This window comes from Peromyscus leucopus, chromosome 2, assembly GCF_004664715.2.
Source record: "Peromyscus leucopus breed LL Stock chromosome 2, UCI_PerLeu_2.1, whole genome shotgun sequence".
NCBI classification, from domain to species: domain Eukaryota; kingdom Metazoa; phylum Chordata; class Mammalia; order Rodentia; family Cricetidae; genus Peromyscus; species Peromyscus leucopus.
This window is the reverse complement of record NC_051064.1, coordinates 53,861,662-53,885,479: the sequence shown is the minus strand read 5'-3', so window position 1 is coordinate 53,885,479 and position 23,818 is coordinate 53,861,662. Positions and strand designations below refer to the sequence as shown.

Below are 23,818 nucleotides of genomic sequence, written 5' to 3'. Positions count from 1 at the left end.
TTCCTGCGTCTGCACATCCTCGCTAACACTTGCAATCATCTTTCTTCCTCCTTGTGTGGGTCTCTGTGTAGGCACCGGCTGGCCTTGAGCTTGTGGCAATCCTTAGTCCTGGGATTGTAAGCGTGAGCTACCATTCCAGCTGCTGTTTTCTTTGGTGTGCTAGGGATTGAACCCAGAGATGTCAGTCAAGTACTGTACTGCTGAGCTACATCCACATTTAAAGTGCTAATTCTAGCACCTCCCAGATAACTAATGATGTTGAGAATCTTCCCATGTGTTTATTGGCTATGTGTATCCTTTTTAGGGAACCGTCTAGAGGCCCACTGTTCATCTTTAAATTGCATCACTTAATTTTTATTAATTAAATTTTGTTATGTGGTGAATGTTTTTCCTCACATGTATGTATAGTACCATACATGTGCCTGGAGCCTTTGAGGATCAGAAGAGGGCTTTGGGTCTCTTGGAACTGGAGTTGTGTATGGTTTTGAGCCTTCATGTGGGTGCTGGAAATTGAACCCAGGTCCTCTGCAAAAACAAATGGTCTTAACCAGTGAGCCATCTTTCCAGCCCCTATTAATGTATATTTAAGATTCAGCTAACAGTTTTGAGAGCATTGATGAATACTGTCAACTGGAATCAGCTAAACACAGAGGAGAAAAAAAGTTTTTTCCTTTTCCATGTCTCATGTGTATGTATCCGTGTGTGTGTGTGTGTGTGTGTGTGTGTGTGTGTGTGTGTGTGATATGCCAGGAATAATCCTCCCATCTTTTTCCCACCTTACTCATTGAAGTAGGATCTGGTCATCAAACTCAGAGCTTGACAATATGAATAGTCTAGCTAGCCACAATCTGGCAATACCCTGCTGGGACTGGATTACTGGGCCACATGCTCACCCAGCCTTTAAGTGGGTTTCTGGGAGTTCAAACTGTAGTCTTTATGATTATGTGGCAAGCACTTTAATTACCGAGCCATCTCCCCAGTGTTATTTTACGGATGACCATGCCCAGTGACGAACTGCTGACAGAGCAAAGGCTCTAGTCAACTTTGACTCCAGAAGCCATGCTTTTAGTGCTAACAAAAAACGGACAGTGAAGGCCAGGTGTGGTGGCCCACGCCTTTTATCCCAGCACTCAGGAGGCAGAGGCAGGTGGATCTCTGTGAGTTTGAGGCCGGACTGGGCTACATAGCAAGTTTCAGGACAGCTAGAGCTACATAATAGGCCTCGTGTCAAAAAATGAACAGTGAAAGCCGGGCGTGATGGCGCACGCCTTTAATCCCAGCACTTGGGAGGCAGAGGCAGGCGGATCTCTGTGAGTTCGAGGCCAGCCTGGGCTACCAAGTGAGTCCCAGGAAAGGCGCAAAGCTACACAGAGAAACCCTGTCTCGAAAAAACCAAAAAAAAAAAAAAAAAAAAAAAAAGAACAGTGAATCTGGAAAGATGGCTTAGTGGTTAAGAGCAATTGCAGCACTAAATGCATTTGCTACACAAATACACTCAGGTACACAAAACACACATACACATAAATGCATATTTTAAAAAAAAACAGTGATCCCTGAACTTTTTTTCTTTCATGTGTATGTACACACCTGGTCGTCCTCCCTTAAAAAAACAGTGATCCCTGAACTTTTTTCTTCCATGTGTATGTACACACCCGGTTGTCCTCCCAACTCTTAGATCAGTGCCTTGCCTCCATTTATGAGTTCCTCCCAGCAAACTTGCCAGCTCTGCGTTCCTTGTCGAACTTCCACCCTGGTGCCGGCAGGTGGCGACGAATCTCCTGGTAGGGCGCTCTGTCAGACGTGCACACCTCTGTGGTGTCAGGCTGCAGGCACCGCCGCCGCACTTCCGGGCGCGGATCCAGGTGAGCCAAGGTCTCCCTCTATTACCGTCACCCCTAGCACAGGTGCCTCAGCTTGCTGCCGGGGTGCCCAGCACCGGAGGGAGCATGCCCACGTGTTGGCCGGGTTCCCACCGGAGGAGACAGAGCCGCCGGGACTCCTGGATCCCACCTTAGCTCAATGGGATCTCTACGGGGTTCCTGGGGACGCCGTTCCTCTGGTTTTCTGTTGATCCTGGTCGTCCGGAAGCGGAGCGTGACTCCTCCCCCTCGTCTCCTCGGTCCCCGCCAGGCGGCGCCGTTTACTCTCTCCGATTTTCCGTGTGGCTCTTACCTAGTGTCACCCTAGGAATGTTGAGATAGTCATTGAACTGACAGAGAACACTCTACCTACCATTTGGAATAGTCATCCTTCTAGACTGTGGTTTGACAGCATGCTTGTATATATATGCACAGGTTGCTGTGCTCACATCCAGAGCCTGAATCAGTAGGTGTAGCGTGGGCTCCAGGTTGAGATCCAGAGTTTCAGCATCTCTCCCTCAGATGGTATAACTTGTAGAAACAGCTGGCTATGAGTTGTTTACATCCTGAAGTTTTTATAGCAGTAAGTGGTTGTTATTGGGCATTGTTTTGAGGCCCAAAATGTCCAATCTTTTTTTTTTGCACCGCAACGAAATTTTTCCTCTTCTCTACCAGGATGCAGAAGGTCCCCGTGCTCCTCTTCTTAGCCTGGGTCTGTTTTCTTTTCTACGCCGGCATTGCACTCTTCACCAGTGGCTTCCTTCTCACGCGTTTGGAGCTCACCAACCAAAGCAGCTGCCAAGAGCTCCCAGGCCCTGGTTCCCTGCCAGGGGGGAGCCAAGGAAAGCCTGGAGCCTGCTGGATGCCTTCTCGGTTCTCCAGGCTTGTGTTGGTGCTGATAGATGCTCTGCGATTTGACTTTGCCCAGCCCCAGCGCTCACATGTACCCGGGGAACCTCCTGCCTCCGTGCCTTTTCTGGGAAAATTAGGCTCTTTGCAGAGGATCCTAGAGATTCAACCCCACCACGCCCGGCTATACCGATCTCAGGTGGATCCCCCCACGACCACCATGCAGCGTCTCAAGGCTCTCACCACTGGCTCACTGCCTACCTTTATTGATGCTGGCAGTAACTTTGCCAGCCATGCTATAGTGGAAGATAATCTCATTAAGCAGCTCACCAATGCAGGTCAGTATGGACTCCTTTGGAAGCCAGGCGAACCTGGACTTTCAGAAGTTACGGGGCCAGGATGTAGGGTACCCAGCTCTGTGTTTGACTATGGTGTAGGGAAACTGGGGAGTAGAAATAGATGGGACCTTGCTTGTGGAAAGCTCAAGAGATTTTTGGCCTTGATGAAGCTTCTAATGTGCACAAAATGTTTTACTCTTGGGAGCTCCAATTAAGGAAGAAATGAAGACAGGTGTCTTGGCTTGCAAGTGTGGAGAAAAGAGTCTAAGTATCCAAGTTGTGTTCACTGACTGCATATGAAAAAAAGTAGGCCAAGGGCAGAGAGCATGGTGCACGCCTTTAATCCCAGCACTCAGGAGGCAGAGGCAAGAGGATCTCTGAGTTCCAGATTAGCCTGATATATATAGTGAGAACTGTCAGCAGATACCCTAAGTGATCAAGGAGTAACGGGTCATTTTGTAGGAATGGAAGTGATAGTTCTAGAGGGAATGTGGTTATCAGAGAAAGCTTGATGGGAAATTTTAGGTGATGCTGAATGAATTCCTATTCTTGGAGATGTGTGGTTGAGATTCCTATTGGATATGTACACACACACACACACACACACACAACACACACACACACATGCCATGGTACACGTGTGGAATTAAGAGTACAACTTTAGCAGCCAGGCGGTGGTAGCGCACGCCTTTAATCCCAGCACTCGGGAGGCAGAGGCAGGTGGATCTCTGTGAGTTCAAGGCCAGCCTGGTCTACAGAGTGAGTTCCAGGAAAGGCGCAAAGCTACATAGAGAAACCCCGTCTTGAAAAACAAAACAAAATGGAAAAAAAAGAGTACTACTTTAGAAGTTGATTTTCTCCTTTTCCACTATGTGGGTTCTGAGTATTGAAATCAAGTTGTCAGGCTTGGAGATAAGCATTTTGACCCACAGAGATGTCTCACCTTCTCTTTGTTGGTTTTTTTTTAGAGACTTCTGTCATAATATCCCCTGCTCTGGTTCTCACCTGAACAAGATTTGCTCTGATTCCCCTCATGTCTCTACAGGTAGGCGTATAGTTTTCATGGGAGATGATACCTGGAAAGACCTTTTCCCCGGAGCTTTTTCCCAAGCTTTCTTCTTCTCGTCCTTCAATGTCAGAGACCTCCACACAGTGGACAATGGCATCCTGGAACATCTCTACCCTACCAGTGAGCACGGGGAAAACACGTCGTGCCTGCCCACCCTGGGAGTCGGGGAGGGTGTCTACAGATTGTGGGGGTGGCAGAGTCTGTGGTTGGGTCCCTGGGCATAGAGGAATGTCAAGGCCTGGCTTGGGGTGAGGAGTAGGCTCTGCTGCCCTGTGCTCAGTGTTCTCCCCTCCACAGTGGACAGTGGCTCATGGGACGTGCTGATTGCCCACTTCCTGGGTGTGGATCATTGTGGCCACAAGCATGGGCCTCACCACCCTGAAATGGCCAAGAAACTTAGCCAGATGGACCAGGTGATCCAGTGAGTGTGGGGTACTGGCTGGGGGAAATGAGTTTATGTTTGAGAATCTCAGGACATAGGATTCTATGAGAAAACAAAAAAACCCTTATTTGGAGCCTCTTTTCTGGATGAAATCTACATACGTACGTACATATGTATATATGTATGTATGTATGTATGTATGTATGTATTTTGAAAGTGTTTCATTATGTAGCTATGTAGCTCTGGCTGACCTGGAACTTGCAATATAAACCAGATCAGGCTGGACTCGAACTCAATGAGATCCACCTGCGTCTGGCTGCTTCTAAGTGCTGGGATTAAAGGCGTGCACTACCATGCCCTGGCTCTGAATTATTTTATACGGGCCTTTTCCCCAAAACCTGGGGGCACCATCCATTTTGAATAACTTGGTGTGTAGCTCTGGGCTGCAGGGCTATGACTGAAGAGGTATCTTTTTGACAGAGGTTTGGGCCCTGTTAATGGAAGTCAGTGGTGGGGGTGAATGGGCCTCTGAGAAGAATCTCTCTCTCTCTCTCTCTCTCTCTCTCTCTCTCCCTCCTCTCCCTCTCTCTCTCTCTCCTCTCTCTCTCTCTCTCTCTCTCTCTCCCTCTCTCCCCTCTGACACATTTGTTGGCCCTCAGGGAACTCCTGGAACGTCTGGAGAATGACACACTGCTGGTGGTAGCTGGGACCATGGGATGACCGTGAATGGGGACCATGGAGGGGACAGTGAGCTGGAGGTCTCCGCTGCACTGTTCCTGTACAGCCGCACAGCCCTCTTCCCTAGTGCCCCTCCAGAGGTGAGGCCTGGGTCGGACCTCTTCCGGACGTGATCTGGCTCCGCTCTCACTTAGTGCGTGCGTGCGTGTGTGTGCGTGTGCGTGCGTGTGTGTGTGTGTGTGTGTGTTGTGTGTGTGTCGTGTGTGTGTGTGTGTGGTGTGTGTGTGTGTGTGTGTGGTGGATATATGTGGTATATGTGCACTGTGTGTGCTGGTATGCACACTTAAGTGTGCAAGGGCGCCAGAGGACATTGAGAGTTCTTCTCTATGACTCTCCACCTTATCCTACTGAAAGAGGGTCTCTCACTGAACTTGGAACTATCCTGGTGGCCAGAAATCCTGTCTCTGCTCACCATGGCACTAGGTGACAGGCATGCGTGGTCATGGATTCTGTGATCCAAACTCAGGTCCTCATGTTTATACAGCAAATGCTCTCACCCACTGCACCATCTCTCCGGATACTCCCTCCCCCCATTCTTACCTAGGCCTGGTGAATACACTGGTAACTGTTCTTCCCTTCCTTCTAGGAGCCAGAGGTTATTCCTCAAGTCAGCCTTGTGCCCACACTGGCCCTGCTGCTAGGCCTGCCCATCCCATTTGGGAACACCGGGGAAGTGATGGCTGAGCTATTCTCAGGTGGCAGTGACTCCCATCCTCACGCCTCTGCTCTAGCCCAGGCCTCAGCTCTGCACATCAATGCCCAGCAGGTAGGCAACAGGACGAGGCCTGGGTGTGACTAAGCACAAGGACCACCCCATTGGACAATCTTCACTTCCCTGCCAGAGCATGGCCATGCCCTTCTTCCATTATCCTCCCTTCTCCCATCCGGGACAGAATTTGAGCCCTAGTGTCCAGGTATCTCTTTGTATAACATCTGTCCTTACTCTGCCCCGGTTTCTCCCGCTGACCTGTTTCTGTTTGTCTGACCTTTCCTGCCAGGTGTTCCGATTTCTTCACACTTACTCAGCTGCTACTCAGGATCTGCAGGTTCCAGAGCTTCATCAGCTGCAGAAGCTCTTCTCCAAGGCCTCTGCTAGCTACCAGCGGCTCCTGCAGCAGCCCCAGGAGGCCGAGGCGTCCCTGAAGACCTTGACTGCCGAGTTGCAGCAGTTCCTGAGGGGAGCTCGCGCCCTGTGCATCCAGTCTTGGGCCCGCTTCTCTCTGGTCCGAATGGCAGGAGGTGCCGCTCTCTTGGCCGCCGCCTGCTTTCTCTGCCTGCTTGCATCCCAGCTGGCAGTATCCCCAGGCTTTCTCTTCCGCCCGCTGCTGCTAATCCCTGTAGCCTGGGGCCTCACTGGGGCCATACTATGTGCTGGACTCTCGGTAACTACCGGGTCAAAGGTGGATTCGGTGGTTCTAGGAGCTGTAGCCGCCGCAGGTTCTCTCCTCCCTTTTCTGTGGAAAGTTTGGGTTAGCTGGGGGTCCCACAGGCCCCTGGTGCCCCTGCTTCCTGTCCCTACACCCGTCCTGTTACTCCTGCTCCTCCGCGTGGCCACCTTCTTCTCCGATAGTTTTGTTGTTGCCGAGGCCAGGGCCGCTCCCTTCCTTTGGGCTCTCTCATCCTGTTCCTGGTTGCCCATCTTCACTGGGAGGGCCAGCTGCTCCCACCTAAACTGCTTACGCTCTCCCGCCCGGCCTCTTCGGCCCCAACAGGCCCCCCGCGGCACAGTGGCACCTACGCCCTGAGGCTTGCAATGGGCTTGCTTCTATGTACAAGGCTAGCCGGGCTTTTTCACCGCTGCCCGGAAGAGACGCCTGCTTGCCACTCCTCCCCCTGGCTGGGGCCTCTGGCATCTGTGGTGGGCGGTCGGGCCAAGAATTTGTGGTACGGAGCTTGTGTGGGGGCACTGGTGGCTCTGTTGGTGGTTGTGCGCCTGTGGCTTCGCCGCTACGGTAATCTCAAGAGTCCCGAGCCTTCCGTGCTCTTCGTGCGCTGGGGGTTGCCTCTCATGGCGCTGGGCACGGCCGCCTACTGGGCATTGGCATCGGGGGCAGATGACGCGCCTCCACGTCTCCGGGCCCTGGTTGCCGGGGCGTCAGCTGTGCTGCCCCGGGCCGTGGCGGGGCTGGCTGCCTCGGGGCTCGCGCTGCTGCTCTGGAGACCCGTGACGGTGCTGGTACAGGCTGGGGCCGGGGCTTCAAGGACCAGGGCTATCCTCACTCCCTTCTCAGGTCCCCCCACCTCTCAGGCTGACCTCGATTATGTGGTCCCCCAAATCTACCGCCACATGCAGGAAGAGTTCCAGGGCCGGCTAGAGAGGACCAGAGCTCAGGGTCCTGTGACTGTGGCTGCGTATCAGTTGGGAAGTGTCTACTCAGCCGCCATGGTCACGGCCCTCATCCTCTTGGCCTTCCCGCTTCTACTGTTGCACGTCGAGCGAGTCAGCCTCGTGTTCCTGCTCCTGTTCCTACAGAGCTTCCTTCTCCTGCATCTGCTTGCTGCTGGGACCTCAGTCACTGCCGCTGGTAAACACGGACCTCAGCCCCGGTGCATCTTGTCTTGAGGCCGGTGTTTCTCACTTGACACTACAGTCTCTTGTCCCTGCAGTTGGGAAGGTCTTCCTGACTTCCTCCCTTATCTGCCATCCCCGTATTAGTCCCCTCCCCCGCCCTCCGCCCCAGCCCTTGGAGATGAGAGATAGGGACTTCAGGATTCACTTCTTAGAGGAACACTGTCTCCCCGTGAGCACATTCCCTGATTTTTCAGTTACAGAAGTGCTACAGTATGAATAGATTATGGCATAGTGAGCTCTTTGTGAGAAAGAAAGAAAAACTGAACACTGTGGTCTCGTGTTATAACTTGCAGCAGCGAGGCAATCAGAATAGCAGTATTGACTGTAAAGAAGGTTGGGGCCGCATACGGCTGTGTGCAAAAATTTGCTCAAGTACTAGGAGCGGATGGTCCCCGAAGAGAAGGCTGTAGGTTGGGGAAGGAGATGTCATTGTAAAGAAGTATGTCTTTTCTTCTAGGTCCTTTTACTGTGCTCTGGCAGGCAGTCTCAGCGTGGGCCCTTTTGGCCACCCAGACCTTCTACTCCACTGGCCACCAGCCTGTCTTTTCAGCCATCCACTGGCAGGCAGCCTTCGTGGGATTCCCAGAAGGTCATGGCTCTTCTACTTGGCTACCTGCTTTGCTAGTGGGAGCTAACACCTTTGCCTCCCACATCCTCTTTGCAGGTACCTCTTGGCTTTACCCCCTAACTTCTGTTGATCCAGCTTTGTGGAAAGAAAGGAAAACTTTGGATCTGGAAGGGAAGATGCGGTTTTGTTGGCTCTTAGCAATCCCTCGGCCCTAAGCTCTTTGCAGCCTGAGCCAACTGGGGTGGTTGGGGGCCGGGCTGGACTGGTCCCAGGGTCCTCCCTTGATGCCAGCCCTGTCCTTCCGGAGGCAGTAGGTTGCCCCCTGCTCCTGCTCTGGCCCTTCCTATGTGAGAGTCAAGGGCCAAGGAAGAGGCAGCAGCTTCCAGGGAGTGAAGCTGAGGCCAGAGTCAGGCCTGAGGAGGAGAAAGAGGAGCCACTGATGGAGATGCGCCTCCGAGATGCTCCGCATCACTTCAATGCAGCCCTGTTGCAGCTGGGCCTCAAGTACCTCTTTGTCCTTGGAGTTCAGGTGGGTGCAGGGGAGACATGGTAGAGCTGATGACCTTTCCCTCATTTTTTTTTTTTTATTATACTTTTGTTACACTTTTTCTTAGTTTCAGATACCTTGGGAAAGATCCTTGATGGAGGTCATATAAGTGAAGTGATTGCTCAAATTCAGACCTCCAGTGGAAGATTTGAGACCTGGGCTAGGTTTTCTTATTCCAGTCCTGGATCCTTTCTTCTCTGCTGTGTAGATCTGGGCCCTGCATTTCAGACACACTGGAAACGCTGTGGCTATTGGCTAGGATTCTTTTCCATCAGAGGCAGAGATGGGTTGCTGATGTCTCCCTCTGATGGAAGGCAAAGCGTGAATGTCAGCATTACAGATGGATAGTGACTTCCCCAAGTTCACATGAGTCAGTGGTGGACCAGGACAAGAATTGGGTTTCCTAACTCCCAACCCAGGGTGTCTTCCAGTAGTATGTACTGCTTTCCTCCTCGCTTTCCTCCTCTGCCTTGCTTCCTCCAAAGTAACTGCCCGCCTCTCTTCCCTTAGATTCTAGCCTGTGCCTTGGCCGCGTCCATCCTCCGAAGGCATCTCATGGTCTGGAAGGTGTTTGCCCCAAAGTAAGTGGGTTTGCTTGAGAAGAAGTGATATGGAGGGAGAGACTTTGAGGAAACTATGGCTATCCTAGGTCAGGTCGACAAGGTTTGGCCTCTTTAGGGAAAGGCGTTAGGCTTTTTCCCTATGTCCTGAAATGCTCTGTCTTTCTTCACAGGTTCATTTTTGAAGCCGTAGGTTTATTGTGAGCAGCGTGGGACTTCTCCTGGGCATAGCTTTGGTGATGCGAGTGGATGGTGCCGTGAGTTCCTGGTTCCGAAGACTGGTTCTGGCTCAGCAGAGGTAGCCCAGGCTCTGCATGTTGGCACCTGGCCATGGGGAGAGCTGGAGAATCATCTGGCCTGACCTATACTAGTACTGGATATTCTGCAAGAGAGACTCAGACACACCTTACCACCGTGTCACCGGAGGCTGCCGACCAGGACTTCATCGTTTTATAATTGAGAATCACCGTGGAGCCCGAGCCCTAGCTCCTTCTTTGGATGCACCTGATGGACTACAGGGGTGGTCACCAAAGTGGAATAAAATAGCAATGTAAACGTGTGCATCTAAGATGTGGAGGAGCTGGCCAAGTCAGTCTCTCTTCTCACCAAGTACAATTAGATGTGTGATCTTAGGCGGGGCATGCTGGGCCTGAGAAGTCCTTGGCAAGAAGCTGTCTGGGTTCTCTGACTTCTTCATTGGTCCTGCCGTCCTCCTTGGTTGTTTGGTTTGGGTCATTCTGTGCTGTAACTGATAGCAGAGAAGACAAGCGAGGAATCGGGAAGCACAGACTTCCCTGTTTGCAGCCTTAAACAGCACTCACTGTTCCTTCCTCTGGTACCCTTTCCCCGTCACAACTGTGGAAGCCTCTCTCTAGTTTTTCAGCCTGTGCTACCTTTATCTCATCTACTTGTCTATTGATTATTCCCAAGTTAGAGCCAAAATGGAATGAATGTAATGCTTCTTTTTTTCTTTTTTAAAAACAATCTCACTATGTAGCCGGCTTGGAACTCAATATGTAGACTAGGCTGGCCTCGAACTCACAGAGACCCACCTGCCTCTGCCTGCCAGTGTTGAGAATAAAGGTATGTGTCACCACGCCTGGCTAATGATTTTCTTTTATGTCCATCCTGTGCCTCTGCTTATCCCACCACTCACACGTCAAGTTTAAAGTGTGAGATTGTCCTGAAAATGTCCATTTGTGGACTTGAGAAGAGGCTCTGGAGAGAAGGACTGGGACTGCATTCAAGTGTTCTCGTCAGGAGGAGATGGACGGTTGTATGACAGATGGACAGATGTTAAAACTGGGACAGCTAGGTATAGTGGCTGCCATGGTTTGAAAAAAAAAAAAATGGCTCCTAAAGGGAGTGGCTCTATTAGGAGGTGTGGCCTTGTTGGAGGAAGTCTTTTGAGGTCTCTTTTGCTCAAGCTTCCCTCAGTGACAGTCAGTTGGCTTCCTGTTGTCTGCACGATATAGCACTCTCAGCTCCAGCACCATGTCTGCCTGCACGCCGCCATGCTCCCCATCATGATGATAATGGACTGAACCTCTGAAACTGTGAGCCACCGCATTAAATGTTTTCTTTATAAGAGTTGCTGTCACCGGCAGTGGTGGCGCACGCCTTTAATCCCAGCACTTGGGAGGCAGAGGCAGGCGGATCTCTGTGAGTTCGAGGTCAGCCTGGTCTACAGAGTGAGTTCCAGGACAGCCAGGGCTACACAGATAAACCCTGTCTCTAAAAACCAAAAAAAAAAAAAAAAAAGTTGCCGTGGTCATGGTGTCTCTTCACAGCAATAAAAACCCTAACTAAGACAGTGGCACACCCCTAGGTCCCAGTACTTGGACAGTCTAGGCAAAATCAAGAGGTCAAGGATATCCTCAGCTACATACTTAATTGGAAGCCAGTATGGACTACATGAGACTCTGTCTGAGAAAGAAGAAAAACTCAAGAACTGGAGCTGGAGAGATGTCTCAGCCATCAAGAACACTCGCTGTCTGGTTCCCAGCATCCACATGACTGATCACAACCACCTGTAACTCTAGCTCCAGGGGATCCAGCACCCTCTTCTGACTCCTATAGGCTCTTGCATGCTCATGGTACATACATGTACACTCAGGCACAAACACATAAAAACTTGAATTAAAAAGGATCAACAGGACATCAGGACCTTAGTGAGTAGGAGAAAAGTTAATAATCGTCATGAGATAGAGCATTCACCACTGTGGTAGACAGCCAAAGAGTGTTCAAATTGTTAGTGGCCATCAAACCCTAGTTTAGATCAGATGAAAAAATGTATATTACTTGAGGCAATTTAATTGACCTTTGGTTACAGTGACAGAAACAGGCTTGATAATGCAAAGGGGAAGTCCCTAACTAGCTTGTAAGGTGGATTAGAAATAAGAAACCAAAACTTGGCTTGGAAAATGTGTGACTCCAGCATTTGGGAGACAGTAACAGGAAGATCTCAAAAAGTTTGAGACCACTTACTCTATGTGGTGAGTTCAGGCCAGCCAAGTTGAATCACAACTTTAAGAGAAAGTCTGTTAGAAGTATAAAATTCAGTGTTTTTTTTTTTTATGTATTCACAGAGTTGCACAATTATCTCTACAATCAGTCCAACTCAGAAGAAAATTGTACCTTGCACTTTGTCCAGCTTCTGGAGGGTCCTGTCTAGCTAAAGCTGGCTTTGAACTCTGGATCCTCCTGTCTCTGTCTCTTCCTCCTAGATAGTGGAACTGCAGCCATGTGCTGCCACACCCCCCTTCCTTAACCTGCTTTCTGTCTATATCTGCCTCCTGTGGGCATTTCGTCATTTCCTAGGAATGAACTCCTCTAACACATGATCTTTTGGGACCAAAGTCTCTCAGCATAATGTTTATTCATTCTTTTTAAAGGTTGATATAAAGCCAGGTGTGACACACACCTTTAACCCTAGCACCCAGGAGACAGAGGCAAGAGTGTCTCTCTGAGTTCCAGGCTAGCCTGGGTCTACAAGGTGAGTTTCAGGCCAAATAGGGCTATGTGGTGAGACCCTGTCACCAAACCAACAAATTAAGACAGTAAAATTAACTTTTTTTTTTTATAAAAAAAAAAATAAGGTCTCATTATATATATAACCCACGAATGCCTGGAACTCCTGATTCCCCTACTTCACCATCCTGAGTGCTGGCATTATAGACATCTATATGTACTATCATGACTACGAAATTCACCATTTGGAAGTATGTATTTTTTTTAAGGTGTGTGTGTGTGGGGGGGGGTGGAGAGGTGGTTTAACAGGTAAAGACTGAGTTTGAACCCTGGTACTGACTCTCACAAGTTGTCCTCTGACCTCCACACATGTACAGTCCCTGTGACCAAATCAATAAGTAGAACAAAACCTCCAGGAAAATTAAAATGTCAAGAAAATAAAATTTCAGGCTGGAGAGATGGCTCAGTGGTTAAGCCATCTCTCTGACTGTTCTTCTAAAGGTCCTAAGTTCATTTCCCAGGGACCACATGGCAGTTCACAACCATTTCTATAATGGGATCTAATGCCCTCTTCTGGCAGGCAGACAGTACATAAGATACATAAATACATTAAATAAATAAGTCTAAAAAAGTATATAATCCCAGCAAACAGGATGGCTGCCACACGATAAAGGCCACTGGGTCATCAGAGCAAGTTGTAGGCCACCCAGGGCTACAGAGTGAGACGACTCTCAAAAGACCAAAAAAAAGTGTAGCATTCAATGGTCATAAGTATATAATTAGCAAAGACGACAACTATCAATTCCAGAACAGTTCATCCCCTCAAAGAAATTCTGTGCCCAATAAGCCCTCTCCTCCTAACCATGGCAGTCTAGCCAAACAGCCAATTTCTGGATCAGAAACTATCCAGATGAGTGGTTCTCAACCTTCCTAATGCTGCGACCATTTAATATAGTTCCTCATGTTGTGGGAACTCCCCTCCTCCCCATAAAATTATTTCTTTGCTACTTCATAACTGTAGTTTTGCTACTGTTATGAGTCAAAATATAAATAAATATCTGTTTTATGATGGTGACCCCTGTGAAAACCCACAGGTTGAGAAACCACTGGTCTAAAGGAATAAGGCAGAGTGTTGAAGGATATTTGATCACACTGTGAACCCAAATATTGCATTTATTAAATAAAATCAACCTTGGGCCAAGAGGCAGAGCCAGCGACTAGTTGATAGGAAGTAGCCATAGAGACCACAGAGGGAGCCCAGAAAATGGGTAGAAAAATGCACAGGAAGTAGTGAGGTGGGACTTTGAGTCTGGCAGCTTTTTTGGTTTTGGCAATCCCAGCACTTGAGAGACTGAGGCAGGAGGACTACCTCTAGTTGGTGGTTGCAAAGCCAGTACCAGGCCAGCCAGGATTACATAGCAAGACTCTCTCAAATATAACACTGGGCTGGACAGATGGCCCGGGTTAAGAGTACACTGTGCTCTTGCAGGCTTGTGTTCGAGTTCATTCCCAGGCGGCTCAGGCCTTAAACTCAGGTACAAGGCATTGGACACCTCTGGCCACCTCACCTACCTACCCACACAGACACACATATAATTAAAAAAACAAAAACAAATCTTCAAAAATAACAATAACGAAGCAAAACCAAAACTTGTTAAACCCATGAAGGTGATTTCTTGTTTTCTAAGCTTTATATTTGGGGCTTTTGTATTTCTTCTGTGAATTGTTTTGAATTGATGTTTACATACACTGAGCCAAGTAGTTTTCTCTTCTTTCTTTCTTTCTACGTAGGGATGTCCGATTCCCCTGGCTTTTTGCTCAAAAAGAAAGGATGGGAAGATTACTAAGGGCGTCAGTCCCCTGTCCCTAGCTTTTAGGAGACATTTTCCTTTTGCAGGGGGATAGGGGAGTGAGTGGAGGTGGGGGTGGGGAAATCCTTTCTTGGGCGCTCTCCACAGTACTACAACCCCCAGCAGGCACCGCGCGGGCCAGCCTGCCACGGAGGGGAAAACCTGGGCTGCCGTTGGTTCTTAAGGCAGAGCGGAGCCAGAGACTCTGGTGCCAACACCCGCTCCCGCTAACTTTAGTCTCACTACTGGCCCCCGCGAAGGCCAGCAGTCTGTCCCTGGCCTGTGGCTGGCCTGTCTTCCCACCTCCTTGGTCCGGGTCTCTTTTCCAGTTTCCCGCGGGAACCGACTCTTGAAGAGAACCAACCGTGGCCGAGAGTTTTGCAGCCTGGCCAACCAGAGCCGCGGCGGGCGGCGGCGGGAAGAGCGCGTTGAGCTTCTGGCCACCGAGAGCCCGCCGGCTGAGACGCCCAAGTGGGCACCCACCTCGCGGCTAGGGTGAAGGCGTCGGCGGGACCAGCATCACCCATCAGAAGACCTCTTCGGGGAACGGGGCTCAACCTCGGCGACCATGTGCAGCCAGATCCTTCCAGCCCTCCCCCAAACATCTTCTAGTAGCCTGGACCTGTGGAGGGAAAAGAATGACTGGCTCGTTGGACAGACTAGGGTAAGATGGTTCTGGGACCCTCGCCTTGTAATCTCAAGATCCCAGGAAGCGGGTTTGGAATGATTTCACCCTAAGCCTGGGGGAAGGGGCAGAGCTTGATCTCTGTCCAAAGAGCCAGAAATGACTGGAAAATGTGTCCCACCCTTGTCTCGGTCACGAGGGAGAAGGACTGATCCTCAGCGGCCCCCTCCTAATTGCAGCAGCTGACTGGGGATTCTCGTCCGTCTTTGAGGCGACAGCAGTTGGCTCAAGACACACTGGAAGGGTTTAGGGAGCTCCTCCTCACTTTGCAAGGTAAGACGGAGATTTCCTCTCCTCAGCAGCGGGATTGAGGTGATTATTCCGAGGGTTTAGGAGTCCTGTTTTGTCGGGTGTTCTGTATTCTGAGGACGATCAAAGAAAGAAGGTCACTTTTAAGATAAAGCCAAGATAAATTTTAGGCTCTTTGCAGCAGGGAGGTCCAGCCTCTGGTGGACTGAACCTCGAACAGCTGTGCAAAGAGGCATATCTGTTGACTGTTACACAAAAGATGCTTTTTGGGTAAAACAAGTTCCTCATACCAAAGCCCCTGATCTAATCTGCGTGTTCTTCTGAAGGAAAGCATCATTTAGTTCTTATTGTGTACTGTGTACAGTACCCAATAATTCTAGATGCTCCAGGTGTGCCAGGACCGTATTGTGACCAAAGTCATGCAAAGGCTGTAAAGCTCCTTCAGAAAGACAGCTCTCTAGATAACAGAAAACAATCACTGTTTTCCACAATGATTTCTTAAAGTCTAAGTACTTATGGAAAATAACTATGCATTCTGATGTTTACCCTAGATGCAATGATTCTATTAATCTTTTCTCTGCACTGTTTAAAGCACCAAGAGACTGGTGGAATAGTCTTTCAATAGGTGAATTCCCCCTCACCTTACACACACACACACACACACTGCAACATTTGAAGAAGTGATTTTTCAGGAGATTTCAAGAACTTCTTGTTCTTTCCAAGTTTCTGAACAAAAGATGAATTCCTTATTGAAGGCATCTTGGCTGGAGTGGGGTTGATCTCTGGATTGGGAAACCGTTTGGGCTATATTTCTCAGGCTAGCCTGTGAGACCAGCATCTGTCGCCCCAGGACTCCCTGCTGCTCTTCCTGCTCTCCCCTTGGAGCTGACTGTCACCTGTAATTATATAATCCTGAGGGCTAGCCTGGCCCAGGGTTTCGCTGAAGACCTTATCAAGGATGTTCAAAGAGGCCTAGAGAGAGGTAAGGCCTCCCATGCCCCTGGCAGTTCCAGTCTGGATTTAGGGGCGAGGCTTGAGAGGGTGGGGTGTGGGTAGGGGATGGGGTAGGGGGGTAAGAGGCACAAAACCTGTCATCTCCACTGAGACAGATGCCCTTTTCTCGTCCTCTGTATGTTCTTCAGACCAGGTGTATAATTGTAATCTTTGGGAGTTTTAAGAAAGGAAAAACCAGAGGGTGTGGGGAAGATGAGGGATGTATGTGTATGTGTGTGTTCTACAGTGATGGAGACCCAGAATCAGCTGGAGCCAAAGTCACAGCAGGGACTCCAGGAGCTGTGGCACTCTGTCCTTTCTGCTTCCTCCCTTCTGCCGGAGCTGCTACCTACCTTACACTGCCTGGCCAGCCTTCAAGCTGTCCTCTGGATGAGGACTGACCACCCGGGGGACCTGGCCTTGCTCTTGCAAGCCCTCAGTGGCAGCCAGGTACCCAGGAAAATGAGGATGGCAGTGCTTACTCTCCGCTCTTCCCCGTAGCTGCACTATTTACCTAGGGCTTCAGACATGCTAGGCAGCCTCTCTACCACTGAGATACTTTTTCCAGCCTCCCCTCCTGCCCACTTGTTAAGAAAATTTATCTCTGTGTGTATGAGTGTTTGACCTGCATGCATATATGTGTACTATGTTCATGCCTGGTACCCTTGGAGGTCAGAAGAGGGTGTCGGATCCCCTGGAACTGGAGTTACAGATAGTTGTGAGCCACCACGTGGATGCTGGGAACCAAACTTGGGTCCTCTGTAAGAACAGGTGCTCTTAACCATTAAAAGCCATCTCTGCAGTCCACCTCTCCCACCCCCCAACACACACACACACACACACACACACACACACACACACACACACACACACTTTTTTTTTGAGACAGGGTCTCACTATGTAGTCTTAGCTCTCAATGTAGACCAGGCTGGTTTCAAACTCACAAAGATCCACCTGCCTCTGCCTCCTCTGAGTGCTGGGACTAGAGGAGTGCACCACCATGACAGGTCTCCCACTTTGTTTTTGAGTCGGGTCTTACTGTGTACCCAGGCTGCAAACTTATTGCAGTCCTCCTTGCCTCAGCCTCTCCGATGCTGAGATTTACAGCTGTGAACCACCACGCCCAGCTCTCAACTCTCGTTACTTTTTTTTTTTTTTAAGATTTATTTATTATGTATATCACTATATCCTTCCTGCAAAGCCAGAAGAGGGCACCAGATCCCATTATAGATGGCTGAGAGCCATCATGTGGTTGCTGGGAACTGAACTCAGGACCTCTGGAAGAGAGTCAGTGCCCTTAACCTATGAGCCATCCCTCCAGCCCCTCATTACTTTTTTTTTTTTTTTTTGTAATATATATATTTTATTTTACAATACCATTCAGTTCTACTATCAGCCAGGTTGCCTATTCTCCCCCTCCCACCCCTCTCCTTACCCCAGCCTACCCCCATTCCACCTCCTCAGACAAGTCTCCCCCAAGGATTGCGATCACCTGGTAGACTCAGTCCAGCGGTCAGTCCCTTCCTCCCAGACTGAGCCAGTGTCCCTGCATAAGCTCAGGTTTCAAACAGCCACTCATGCACCCTCATTACTTTTTAATTGGGGGTAGAACCTTAATAAGTTGTCAAGTCTAGCCTTGAACTTACTTGCGCCAAGGCTACTCTATAGCCTGGGCTCAAGATCTTGAACCTGTGATCCTTTTTGCCTTAGCTTCTAGAGCAGTGGTTCTCAACCTGTGGGTGGATCATGACCCCTTTGAGGGTCGAATGACCGTTTCGCAGGGGTTACCTAAGACCATCAGAAACACAGATGTTTACATTATGATTTATCACAGTAGCAAAATGACAGTTATGAAGAAGCAATGAAATAATTGTATGGTTGGGGGGTCCACAGCAAGAGGAACTGTATTACAGGGTCAGAGCATTAGGAACTTGAGAACCCCTGTCCTGGAGTCTGAGTCCCTCGGACAGCAGGCCAGCACCACCGTTCTCAGCCTACAGCATCCTGTGCTGGGAAGGCTGCTGTGATGGTTGTCAAAAGGAGCAAAAACAAACAGAGAACCAAACCAGTTTTTTTTGAGACCTTGCTCTGGTTAGCTCCTCACTGGGGGATTTTCTTGGGGGCAGTTTTTTTTTTTTTTAAAGATTTATTTATTTATTATGTATACAGTGTTCTGTCTACACATATCCCTGCAAGCCAGAAGAGGGCACCAGATCTCATTACAGATGGTTGTGAGCCACCATGTGGTTGCTGGGAATTGAACTCAGGACCTTTGGAAGAACAAGCAGTGCTCTTAACCTCTGAGCCATCTCAGGGGCAGTTTTAAAAATTGCTTAATAAATCCAAGTCAGGATAAGGCTCTATGAGTGCTAAAGCTACCTCCCAGGCTCAATCCTGTCATAGTAACCCAAACACATTCCTTGTCCCATGTCCACCTGGGCATATGAGTGACAGGGAACTTTCTAGGATTTTCCCACTTGCCTGCATCATTGCCCCATAGCTATCTTTCTCTTATAATGGGGGAACAGTAATCAGAAGGACGCTTGGGCTCAAAGACTGGATGGGACAGATTGACAGGAGAAGACGGGGTGCTTGCAGATGAGAGCCTCTGACTGTCCTTCTCTCTCCAGACTGAGACCTCTGAGGACCTGCTACTGCTGCTAAAATCCTGGAGCCCTCCGGCTGAGAAGTCAGATGCCCCATTGATTCTGCAGGATGCTCAGGGGTTGCGGGATGTCCTTTTGACAGCACTTGCCTGCCGCCAAGGTCTAGCAACCTGATCTATCCCTTCTTTCCCTAAAGGGTCCTCTGGGCTTCTGCTCTCTGTGTTTCCGTGGAGTTCCTCTAAGTTGTTGTTTCCCATCATGCTTCCTACTTTATGAGCTTTTCTAAGCCTGCACTGTGATTGCCTCCAGGCCTCCAGGAGCTTATCACAGGCAGCCTACCCCGTGCACTGGACAGCTTGCATGAAGCAGCCTCAGGCCTGTGTCCACCATCTGTGTTAGTCCAGGTCTACACGGCGCTGGGGACCTGTCTCCGTAAGATGGTAAAGATAAAGCCTTAGGAATTGGGGGAAACCATGGACATCATGCTTTGTCCGGGTAGCTAAGGCTTGTATCTTTCCATTCATGTAGGGAAATCCACAGAGAGCGCTGTTGTACTTGACTGCTGCCTGAAGGTGGGAACAACCTGTGCCCTTCCTCTTCTGGAGGCTTCCAGAATATATCGACAGCTAGGAGACACAGCAGCCGAGCTGGAGAGTCTGGAGCTGCTGGTCGAGGTGAGGAGCTTCCAGGTGGAGACACCTTGTAGAGGGCTGCTCAGGCGCCTGCCTGTGTTGGGGTGACTCATCAAGACAGAAGTACGCAGACGTGTGGTTCTCAAAGACAGAAACTCTTCCTGTTCTTTTTAGGCCTTGAGTGCCACTCATAGTCCCGAAATGCTCAGACTTCTCATTGAGGTGGAATTGCTGCTTCCACAACCTGACCCAGCCTCTCCTCTTCACTGTGGCACACAGAGCCAGGCCAAGCACCTGCTAGCAAGCCGATGTCTGCAGACAGGGAGGTGAGCTCCCCACTGCTCACCTCAGCCCCCCTTCCCACTTCTGATGCTTTTGCTGGGCATGCGATTCTCTCTCTCTCTCTCTCTCTCAGATTTTATTTTTGGTATGTGTGGTATACCTGTGCGTGCAGGGTCAGGGAGAGCTTCCACTTGGCTGTTCTGGGGTATGTAAAAGCTAGAGATTGACATTAGATGTCTTCCTATGTTGTTATCTACTATCTTTCTTTCTTTCTTTTCTTTTTTTTTTTTTTTTTTTTTTTTTTTTTTTGAGACAGGGTTTCTCTGTGTAGTTTTGGTGCCTGTCATAGATCTCACTCTGTAGACCAGGCTGGCCTCGAACTCACAGAGATCCGCCTGGCTCTGCCTCCCAGTGCTGTGATTAAAGGCGTGCGCCACCACCGCCCAGCTCTCTACTATATTTCTTGAGACAGGTTCTCTCAGTGAACCTGGAGCTCGCTAGTTCTGGCTAGACTGGCTGGCCAGTGAAGCCTTGTGATTTGCCTGTCTCTGCTCCTCTTCACCCCCAGTGCTGTGGTTAAAAATGTATTTTGTAGCCTGGTGGTGGTGGTGGTGGTGGTGGTGGTGGTGGTGCACGCCCTTAATCCCAGCACTCAGGAGGCAGAGGCAGGTGGATCTCTGAGTTCCAGGCCAGCCTGGTCTACAGAGTGAGTTCCAGGACAGCTGGTGCTACAAAGAGAAACCAAAAAAGAAGTGTATTGCTGTGTGGGTTTTTACAAGAGTCCCGGATCTCTAACTCGTCTTATTTGCATAGCAAGCACTTATCCACTGAACCATGTTCCCCAGACCCCATGCTTCTCTTGTGAGATTGCTTATTCCTGTACTAAAGCATGGGCAAGACATAGCTTCCTGCCTTAAAGCAGACCTTTAACCGAGAAGTCCCCATCCAGACGGTAACGTCTTCTGTTTGAAATGCTGACGTGGCCTACCCCATCCATCCTGAAATGGAATGGATCTATACTGAGCCAGGGTTGGAGCTTCCAAGCGTCGTCCCCCCCACCCCCCCTTACACCTCAGGGCCGAAGGCATCCCTCTTTAGCCAAGAGAGTATTCTCACTGGAACCTTTATGGGGGGCCAGGGTCCTGGGTGAAACTCACGGGCTGACTGACTCTCCAGGGCAGGAGACGCTGCGGAGCATTACTTGGACCTGCTGGCCGTGTTACTGGGTGCCTCAGAGCCGAGGGTAGGTGTGTTTTAGGTTCTTTGCGGTTAGGTGGGTGGGTTGGGACCCCTCTCCCCGCACTTCATTGGTCTCCCTAAGGGATCGGTTCTCTCTGCATGGTACTGGTGAAGAGCTCAGGAGTGATGGCTCATGCGCTTCATGCCCCTCCCCCAGGTCTCCCCGCCCACCTGCTCTCCGGGGCCTTGTGTACCAGAGTTGTGTCTGGAGGCGGCGGCAGCGCTGATCCAGGCAGGCCGAGCCCCAGACGCTTTGACTGTATGCGGGGAGCTGCTCAGCCGAACTTCATGTCTGCTTCCCAAGATGTCCTTGTGGGAAAATGCCAGAAAGAGAACCGAAGGACTGCCATACTGCCCACTCTGGGTCTCTGCTACCCACCTGCTTCAGGGCCAGGCCTGGTCACAACTAAAGGCTCAAAAAGAGGCACTTAGTGAGTTTAGCCAGTGAGTCGGGGAAGACAGAGTCGGGGGAGGGTGCAAGGATGGCTTTCTGATCGGGATCTTGGTTGGTGGACTTTATTCTTAGTAGTTACCTTAATTTCTGAGGTCGGCTCTTTATTCCTGCCATTTATATCCCACTTCAGGTGCCTTGAGCTGCTCTTTCGGGTCCTGCCTGAGGACAAAGAACAAGGTGATTTAATTTTTTTTTTCCTCAAGACAGGGTTTCTCTCTGTCATTTTGGTTCCTGTCCTGGATCTCACTCTGTAGACCAGGCTGGCCTTGAACTCATAGAGATCCGTTTGTCTCTGCCTCCCAAGTGCTGGGATTAAAGGCGTGTACCACCACCGCCCGGCTAATTTTTTTTAAGTTTTCTTTTTTCCTTTCTCTTCTTTTATAAAACAGGTTCTCATATCGACTAGGCTTGCCTCAAGTTTGCTATTTTAGTCAAGGATGCCCTTGGACTCCTGTTCCTCCTGCCTCTACCTCCCAAGTGTTGACAATATAGATGTTTGAACTGTACCTGATTCTAATTTAGATATCAGTTTTTCTTAACTCCTGAAAGTGGTGTGTGGTTCCCTTCCCATTGTACTCCAGTCCACCAGACTGGGAGACTTAGGGGGACATGCTGGGCATGGTAGCACATACCTTTAATCCTAGCACTCCCAGCAGGTAGATCTCTTGAGTTTGGGGCCATCCTGATTTACATAAGTTCTGAATCAGCCAGGACTATGTGGTGAGACCTTGTCTCAAAAAAAAAGTTGGGGAAGATAGGAGAATGGGGACTTGGAGGTTTGGTGTGTGTGTGTCTGGGATGACGGGAAGATACTTGTTGACTTTGGTGGTGGTCTCTAGGTGCAGGCTCCAGCTGTGAGCAGAAGTGTAGGCCTGATGTGGTACTGAAACAGCTTCAAGTAGCTGCTCTGCTTAGTCGTGGGCTAGAATGGGCAGCCAGTGGCCAGGATACCAAAGCCTTAAGTGACTTCCTCCTTAGTGTGCAGATATGCCCAGGTAAGTACATTTGCATGACGTTGGCCTTGTATAGGAGGAGTGGTACTTGACAGACATGTAAGAATGGTACGCCCGCCCAGATAGGAAGACTGGATAGGGTTACACTGTATTACCCAGAAGGTAACCATGTGTGCATATACAAGTATGCAAGGCTCCTAAGAATTCCCTGGTCTCTCTGTTGTCCTCAGACACAAAGATCTGGACTATGTAGGGATGGGTTTGTAGGAACAGGGTCAGTTGAACATTTTGTACTGGGCAGGCAGTGGGAGAGTATGGTTATGAATACTTTAGTTTTGGTTTCGTGTGTTGTGTAGACAAGATGCTGCTTCTCTCTAGGTCTAAGGCTATATCAGGTTCTAAGTCTTTGTGTTTTCCGGGGGGCTATAGGCAATAGAGATGGCTCCTTTTACCTACTTCAGACTCTGAAAAGATTGAAACGGAAGAATGAGGCCACTGCTTTCTGGCGGGAGGCCCAAACTCGAGCACCACGGGAAGAAGCTACCTGGTAAGGCCAAGTCTTCCTGGCTTGGGCTGGGGAGGAGTTAGGATGCTGTAGTGGAGGTGCTGAGGAACGGAAGGAAGGAAGGAAGGATGTCAAACCCATGTCTCTCTGCACTTAGGCACCGCCATTCTTGCTTTTCAGGTCTCTTCCACTGTATTTAGAAACCTGTTTGAGCTGGATCCATCCCCCTAACTGTGAAGCTCTCCTTGAGGAGTTTGGAACATCTCTGCTGGAGTCTCATGACCTGTAGCTTCCTTGTTTCCAGGAGCTTGAGCTGGGGCCCCTGTGGACCATCTCCATGGGGAGGGTTTTTTCCTCCCTCATCCTCTTTGGATGATATGGCTGGAGCTGATTGTTCCTAAGTCACTCCTCCACTGCTGAGCTTGCTGGTCTTGTGAGCTTGTCTCCTTGTGCCAGTCTAGTTCCAGAACGGTTCCAGAACAAATCATTGACTTCAGTCATGACACTTGTTTCCTGTTTCTTTTCTTTCTTCCTTTTTTTTGGTATGTGTGTTGAGTAAAATCTTGTATTTACCTATTATCTGCTTATTATACGTGGTTGAATGGGAAGAGTCATGGCAGACTAGTTGGGTGTTGGTTATTTAAGATGCTGTCTTCCCAACATCCAACTTTCGTCTACCTTCCCTGCCTCCCAGGTCCCCTCTTCCCTCCCACTTTGTTTTTGGAAGGTTGGATTCTGGGGACTGAACTCCAGTTCCTCACATAGAAGCCCCCAGCCCCTCCCTACCCCTCGCCCAACCCCCACTATCTGTCTTAAGAGCCCGAGGTATGAGCATGAGGAAAAGGCTATGTTAATCCTTCTGAGGAAGCAGTGATAGAGTCCTTTAAATTATTAAAAATTTTAATTACTTATTTTAAA

General features: G+C 49.6%; 2 protein-coding genes across 2 annotated transcripts; both read left to right on the top strand.

Annotated features, from left to right (window-relative positions):
• The first annotated feature begins 1,868 nt into the window (after nucleotides 1-1,868).
• On the top strand, nucleotides 1,869-10,170 carry Pigo (phosphatidylinositol glycan anchor biosynthesis class O). Its single transcript, XM_028883984.2, is given in 13 exon segments — nucleotides 1,869-3,046; nucleotides 4,092-4,235; nucleotides 4,413-4,536; nucleotides 5,157-5,200; nucleotides 5,203-5,315; nucleotides 5,822-6,001; nucleotides 6,234-6,837; nucleotides 6,840-7,760; nucleotides 8,265-8,471; nucleotides 8,687-8,904; nucleotides 9,433-9,503; nucleotides 9,656-9,672; nucleotides 9,675-10,170. Coding segments are annotated over 13 exon segments (3,264 nt in total). The 5' UTR covers nucleotides 1,869-2,535; the 3' UTR covers nucleotides 9,785-10,170.
• A 4,277-nt stretch (nucleotides 10,171-14,447) lies between these two features.
• Nucleotides 14,448-23,818, top strand: Fancg (FA complementation group G). The gene is given in 15 exon segments (XM_028883985.2): nucleotides 14,448-14,966; nucleotides 15,167-15,260; nucleotides 16,087-16,218; nucleotides 16,477-16,679; nucleotides 18,860-18,995; nucleotides 19,145-19,275; nucleotides 19,364-19,397; nucleotides 19,400-19,509; nucleotides 19,642-19,793; nucleotides 20,926-20,992; nucleotides 21,146-21,432; nucleotides 21,573-21,619; nucleotides 22,282-22,437; nucleotides 22,825-22,942; nucleotides 23,081-23,818. Coding segments are annotated over 15 exon segments (1,872 nt in total). The 5' UTR covers nucleotides 14,448-14,870; the 3' UTR covers nucleotides 23,190-23,818.